We start from the raw sequence: 7662 nt of genomic DNA, 5'->3' as shown, positions 1-7662 counted from the left end.
CGTTGTTCCATGCGTTTGGTTTCAGCACCGATCAGGAGGACAGCGACTCGCGTCCCCATTACGCATGCGTCATCTTTTTGGTTTCCTCCATTGGGATTGAACATAGCAATAAAAGATTGAAAGGGCATTGGTCGTCAAGCTCATTGGTCTTACAGACACTCGAAACACTTCTTAGAGATATTAAAAAAAAAAAAAGTATTTTGTCAAACAAACAGTTGCAGGTGCCCTCCACAGTCACCACTGGAGATTGCAGTTTTTCAGTATCTTACTGATCTTACTTAATTTTATTATGAAAATTACAGGCTATCCATACCTCTCTAGAGCAACGGTTTACAGGCTACATGTGAAATCCGACTGTTTTACAGTCTTTGTTTCAGTATAGCCTATGCCTAAAAGAGATTTTGTGCTCAGTAAAATTCAACAAGTGGCGACGCGACACCTATACGACCTGACAGTCGCTGCTGCTGCTGCTTGGATGTGGCTATTGTGGCTCCCCGTGGCCTTTGCTCTAGTTATTTCCATTGCTCGTGAAAATATGGCGAGAGTTCATATATCACTGGATTTGTACATATCGGAGAGGAGCCTGGTGATGGGCACGTTGCCGATGGTCTTCTTGAAGAACACCTCCTCGATGGTGGACGGGCTGACGGAGCGCAGCGCCGGCAGCAGTAGGAGCAGCTTGCCGAAGCGACACGGCTGAGTTGGGTACCTGAAACACATCAGTGGAGTCAGGACCAACTAAGGTCTGAGGTTCAGATGCACGTTGCTGATTGGCTGCGCTGAACTACAATAGTGATTGCGTAGCTGCACCCCCCCCCCCCCCCCCCCCACCGATATGACCTGCATTATTTTTTATTGCAGTGGTGGCGTCAATGGTATATGCTACTTCACTTTGAGTCGTGCAACGCCTTCTAACGTTACTGTAAATCGCATAATGCAATTGACACCTGTCACATTTGAAACGCGTGCGTAAAGGCGCACCCGAGACGTCAAAGGAGATGGAGATTTGAGCTTCATACCTGGTGTGTATGTAGCTGTTGAGAGTGAGCTGTGCCTCGTCTTGTAGCGCAGCGATGGCGCTGGCGTTGCGGAAACTTCTTAGCTCATTGCCGCCATGCGTTGGAACTGTAAGAGCATGCAGGGTTGTCACTACAGCTGTCATCACATGAATCTTTACATGACAAAAATGTAACTTGCCAACATGGGGTTTGAACCCGCGACTTGGGGGGTTTTCTATAACCCCCAGACCAAAAATAGTGTCATGCCAGTCCAGAGAGATAGCTAACTCACCAGCTTTGAATGTCACGATACATTTCAAACAGGCGAACTCTGTTGCATCCAGACGCATCTGTCTGAACCGGGTAACCACCTCCTGTAGTGCTTGTATCTCAGAGATAATCGTATTCATCCGCTGAGACTCTGTGTTATCTGTGTTCAGGCCTGTTGATAAACAGGGAAGAACCGTCAGGATCTATCACACTACACATTTAAGTGCTTCAGAAAATATAATCAGTTTAATTTACTTTGCTGGAGTCTCAGCCCGCAAGGCCTCTAGATAAGCCTTCTATGAGACTAGTACATACCAGAAACAGCGAGCAGGGTGTTGGAGTCCACAGGAATGGCCCACTGCGCGATGCCCAGAACAAATAATTCCCTCCATGCGTCCTCTAGCAGGATCAGCTGCACAGAGGGATTGCTTCATTATACCTCAGAAAAAACGTTGACTAAGTCTCATGCTGGTAATAGCAACGATTTGTCATATTTCAAGTCATTTGTAAGAGTCTTGTAAGGTAACAGGACAACACCAACTCGTGCGTAAAATAAAACTTTAATATTACGCACAGGCGTCAATTCCGTAAATCCTAAAGGAGGCATAGTTCCAGCATCTATTCTAATATAGGCTAATTAATTACCATGAAAATATAATAAAAAAATATAAGCTTATATATATCAAGTCCCTTGATTCTCATAAATAGCCGGTCATACCTGGTCAGATAACGGGAGCGTGGAGAATGCGGGCACGCTTTTGGCCCACTTGATGCTCATGAAAAGGAGGCGCGCCGCCGACTCGCACACGGACTCTGTTGCGACCTCGTAGAGGTACATGGGGGTGCCGCTAACTTCATGGGGGTACTGGAGGACAAAGAAATGAATGTCATCACCACCATCATTATAAAGGAACACAGTTCAGATTACAGCGCACAAAAAAGGTCAAATTCCAAGCCTCAGCAGCCGGTTTTATAATTATTAGTGCTGCCTGTGGTGGAATTAGAGTGACAAATCTGATTGGCAGATTGTGGCTCTAAAGGCTGTTAAATCGCGACAAGAATGTCAACTTCTAACCCTTGCGAAAAGGAACTAATCCTAAAAACTACAACACAAATATCAATACGCATATAGCATAATCACTCATATAGATGAATAGTATAGTGACAGCAGGTACAAAATATAAATTATAAACTCAATCACGTCACATAGCCTAAGCCTATGATTCTTCTTACCTTTGGTGTGGGCTGTGCCAGACCCACGATCGCCTGCCTCTCCGGTGTGGTGGCCACTGTGCTCATCTCCAGGTTGTGCGGCTCCAGTTGCGTGACCGTGGTGAAGAAGGGGGGTCCCGGCAGAGAGGATCCCGGGAAATGGGTCGACGATCCGTTCACCTCTTTGTGGCCCCGGAAATACAGGGCGACCTGTTTGCGGATGGTGGAGGTCCGGGGCCCCCTCTCGTGCTGCACGGCTGTGAAACGGGACAACATAGCGACACACCAGACTGTGAAGGAATGATCTATGCTGGAGTGAATTGTTTTACCACGTTTGTTTACAGTGTTGGCAGTTTAACGAGTTATGTAACAAATTACCCCTTCAGGTAGCTACTTTATAAATAACCATTATTAGCCTAATACACTTTAGTTAGCATAATGTTTAACAAACAATTAAATTATCATTAATATACATGTTTACAGTATCCATTTACAAAGTATAAACAGTTTAAAGCCATCCAATAGTTTATATGTCCCCCTGTGTCTCCTCTGTCCCTATCTGGATACAGGGGGACAGAGGGGACATATGATATGAGGACAGTTCATACTTTGTCAATGTTAACAAATACTATGTAAACATTATAATTAGCATTTCATTGTTTGTTAACAGTAACATAACAGTTAACTAAAGTTTAATTAACTGTCAAATTATAATTGATTATTAATTATGTTATTATAAAACGTTACCAGAATGACTGACACATCAACGCTATTTGGCTTCACTGATCATTGGAGTGGCCAATTTTGGGGTAACGAAAAAGTAATGAAAATAAATCACACGAATCAAGTAGCCTAAGCACAAAGTAATTGAATTCCTTTTATAATTAAGGGGTTATAACGTGTTTACAGTTCTTTTTGAGTAACCAGTGAATTGAATGGTCTTGCTTCTCGTGAGTCTTATGAATGCAACCTCTGTTAATTCCTCCTCCGATCTGATCGCATGGCGAGTCTATGGCCAAAACGATGATTCAATTAAGCCCATTTACCGTCTTTATTCATGTTCACTTCCAGACACTTTTTCAAGCGGCACGCTCGGCATTGGTTTCTGTGAGTTTTGTCCACAGGGCAACCCCCCTATACAGACAGAGAGAGAGAGAGAGAGAGAGAGAGAGAGAGAGAGAGAGAGAGAGAGAGAGAGAGAGAGAGAGAGAGAGAGAGAGAGAGAGATATGTGTTACACATGCAGCTTTAGTTGCATTTCTCACAGCATGCATGGCAACCCTTGACAGAAAGGTTCTTGCCATTATCTTCCTGGGAGGCCAATGCAGGTGACAGATCGTGCTATTATCATGCTGTTATCATGTAGTCATCGACCTGCTCCCCCGCGGGTCCACTGCAGCCTCGTCCCACAGGATAAGAACCCTATCCCGCCCTCTGCTGACTAAATCCTCGCCTTAGTGACATTAAATTAGATAGGATTACATCCGCTCATCATAGCATATTAAATGTGTTTAGCCGTAACTTAATGGCTGCAGGCATGACACAATAGGTTCATCAAGGGAGAATCAACCCAGCCCCCGAGGAAAACCAAACCTTAACCTGTGCGTAAAAATGAGCAATCCGTGCGTAAAACCGTTTTTACGCACGTGGGTTTTGATGAAGACCAGGCGGTTCATTCAGGTGTAATGCCCATAAACCTTATGAACATTTCTGGGGAGAGGTGGAGCAACGAGTGATGACCGATAAAGGTTAGTGTGATCAATTATTATGGGATGCCAGTCAGAGGGAACAATAGTCCTCAATGTTCCCCTGATGTGATTTAGGATTGGCACATGTCTATTTCTGCAGGATCTGCTCTCAATAATAATAACAATAATAATAATAAAAACAACAAACGTCAAAATCTAATTTGGACTCGTATATATGGTGAGTGCACCTCGCCACAGCCGGTTCAGGTCGTGGATACTGGATAATGTGAAAGATAATAGTTTTTTCTAAAGTATAAGAGAACAAAGGTGCTCACCTGAGAGCCAGATTTACAGACGTAGGTCCTGTTTCTGCGGATGCTCCTCTTGAAGAATCCCGAGCAGCCGTCACAGGCGTAAACACCGTAGTGTTTGCCTGAGCTGCGGTCACCGCACACTTTGCATGGGATGTCCAATATCCGACCTGGGGGAGAGGCCCATTCAGTTGTTAAACAACATGTTCAACGAGCCTATGAATTATCAAGCGTTAGGAAGAACTGGATCGCATTAAGAACATTTGCATAATCTATGAATTCATGAAATCGTGGTAAAATGTGATAATTGGTTAGTGAGACCCTGAGGAAATAATATAGACACAATTTGCTATATTGAAAGAAATGACTTGTGGAAATTGTTCCTATAATTGCTTGTGACAAGTATAACTAAGGAAGTATGAAAATGCAAGAAATATATACGCATCTCCCTCTATACCTCAACACACACACACACACACACACACACACACACACACACACACACACACACACACACACACACACACACACACACACACACACACACACACACATAGGACAGCGCCCCGCGCCTTCACAGGTCGTCCGGTCCGACCATGGGAATTCACTGCGCACATTTCAAGCATACAGTCCGGTGGGAAGCGTCATATTTGAGCTCTCTAAAACAATGGTCCGAGGGCGCACAATGGAGACATTAGGGGAAAGTGTTAACTTAATGATTTTCCCCCATTGAACCTCGTCTGACTGCCTGCATCTCGACAAGCTGCCAACTCCCCTTCATAATGGGACTCGACAGCTGCTTTATCCCGCAGGTCTATAGGCCCCAGGATTAGGGAGTGACACTGCACCATGAGAATAATGCGCACCAACTCGTTTCACCAACTCAAATGAAGTGTATGTAAATCGACCCCGGAGTAGATGAAAAAATGTGATTTTTTGGGGGGGGGGGGGGGGGGGTAAAGATTTAGTATTCAAATCTATTAAAAAGAAGTATATTTGTATGCATATGAGGGAGTCTTTTTATTCTGGAGGGGAAAGCCGTCTATGTAATTACACTGACGTTTTGCCACCTGCTCATTGATTCGCCAGTGACCCGTCAAAAAGGGTAGCATGGGAATAACTACACAGCAGCAAACACAATGACTTCAGGGGGAGAGTTATAGGACTTCAATTGCCAGATTATTAAGAAAAGAAATCAGAGGGACTCGTAGACGATTAAACTGTAGGCCCAAAATAGACTGCACGCATTTTGTTACATGCCGGTTAGAGGGGGAAGTGAAATTCCCATTAGTGCAAGTTGGAATAGACCTGCAATAATTATTTCCTCTCTAAGATATGTTATGCTCCAAAATTCTGTAGGCCTATACTCAAGAAAATCAAGTTATAATTGTAGGCTATTGGTTGGATCAGAATAGCTGTCTATCAAGTTCACACACATTTTCAAAACAGTTTAATTGTCACTAAGGCGCTAGCTTTAACCCAAATAACGTAATATTTCGACAAAACGTTTAAAACTCGAGATCTGTGGGTCAGTTAAAGAAAATGCACGATTTTGTTGTGAAGGGGGAGTGTATTTAACTCCCCTCCGTGGGGGTCCAATTCCTCTCCATTGTGTGCAGTAATTACTTGAAGATATATGGCATATTCTATTAATGTAGATATACCATGGAGCCGAGAACCTGCTGAAAGAACTGGAAATTAAGTTTTGCTGAATGAGGGAAATTTCTGACCACCGATGTGATGAACATGGGCGACAGTATAGTCATCATGAGTGATTGTTTATTCAAACAAATTAGATAGATAGATAGATAGATAGATAGGTAGATAGATAGATAGATAGATAGATAGATAGATAGATAGATAGATAGATAGATAGATAGATAGATAGATAGATAGAGAAATGAAACAGAATGATGAATTGAAAGGCCTGTCGGTGAGATAATTGTAGGTTAAGGAATAAAAAAAACACATTTACAATTAATAACTAATAACTAAACAATTAATATAAATGTCATTTTAAATTAAGAAGCACACTTTTTTATTAACAGTTTAATTAAAAACCGTGGGATATATTCACGAATAATTAATTCAATTGATTGATTAACCATTTTTACAGTAGGCTACACATGCGCGTGCTCTTGAGCGCAGAAACACGCACACAAATACATAATAAGGTACTTATTTAGGCCTATATTGTTTTCATTAATTGGGCTAAAAAGCCTATTATCTTTTTAAAAGCCTTAAAATCAGGTCTTAATTAACTGATTATTAATATCGACTGATGCTCTTTTAAAAGCAATAGGCTATTTAAAAAATAATTTCAGACAAGTGGGGCTCTTGAAGAGGAATATTTTGGTATGGGTTGTATACTTTCCACAGACTTAGAGCAATGTGCACTACATCAAAAAATACATTCTTTAAGAGAATTCAGGCAGGGCAATTGCGCAAAAGACAGATATAAATGATGCATGCCTTCAAAGAAATTCAGCAACAAAATTCATCGTTAATCAACTAGTCCGCGTTATAAACACGTGAGGCTTATGCAAATCCACCAACGCTGCAGGTAGCCAAACAGCAATAGGCCTAGATAACTTCACATACGACCTGTTGACTTTAAGAGAACATAGGCTACTTTTTCTATCAACACGTTGGATTATTGAATAATCTTAATAAACAATGAAAGGAAAGGGAAAGCACTTACTTGATTTGACATTCAAAATATCCAAACAGCCACTTGTTGAGCCGGCGGGTTTGCTCATCATGAACACTCAACTTGATAATAAAGTTTGAATTAAAAAAAATGCGTCTCGTTTGATTCTTGTTGAGAATAACAATACAAATCGTGAAAGCGTCAACAGTCCTTTCCTTGAATTTGTTACCAGCTGAGTTGGCCAGTAACGTCCTGAGCTGCCCAACTTGACACACTGTTTCCGGTCGGAGACTCCACATTAAACCACCCGATGGTAGCCTACATTGTTTTGGAACGTCTTTGCCTTGTGGATGGACTTGACTCCGGGTCCTACATGCAGGTTCCTGCAGCCCCGGGATAGCGACCGGTTAACGGCGATAGCAGCCCTCCTAATCGGGGCGCAACAGTCGGTGCATAAAGTTGGAGAAGGAAAAACACTGTCTGGTGCGCATCCGACGTAACCATGAGGGAAGGAGAATTCAAAATGAGGTTATT

At 42.5% G+C, this 7662-nt stretch overlaps 1 protein-coding gene across 1 annotated transcript; it reads right to left on the bottom strand.

Moving 5' to 3' along the window:
* Positions 1-546: 546 nt before the first annotated feature.
* On the bottom strand, positions 547-7237 carry nr2e1 (nuclear receptor subfamily 2, group E, member 1; the record flags this gene model as incomplete). The annotated part of the gene is made up of 9 exons (XM_083643114.1): positions 547-709; positions 1020-1125; positions 1291-1440; positions 1584-1680; positions 1987-2133; positions 2502-2737; positions 3527-3614; positions 4503-4648; positions 7213-7237. The coding sequence occupies 9 exons, from the start codon at positions 7235-7237 to the stop codon at positions 547-549; spliced, it is 1158 nt and encodes a 385-aa protein (XP_083499240.1).
* Positions 7238-7662: the final 425 nt, after the last annotated feature.

This window comes from Poromitra crassiceps (genome assembly GCF_964638095.1).
Source record: "Poromitra crassiceps genome assembly, chromosome: 9".
Classification (NCBI taxonomy): Eukaryota; Metazoa; Chordata; class Actinopteri; order Beryciformes; family Melamphaidae; genus Poromitra; species Poromitra crassiceps.
Note: the sequence above shows the minus strand (reverse complement) of the source record. Positions and strands in the feature narration are given on the sequence as shown.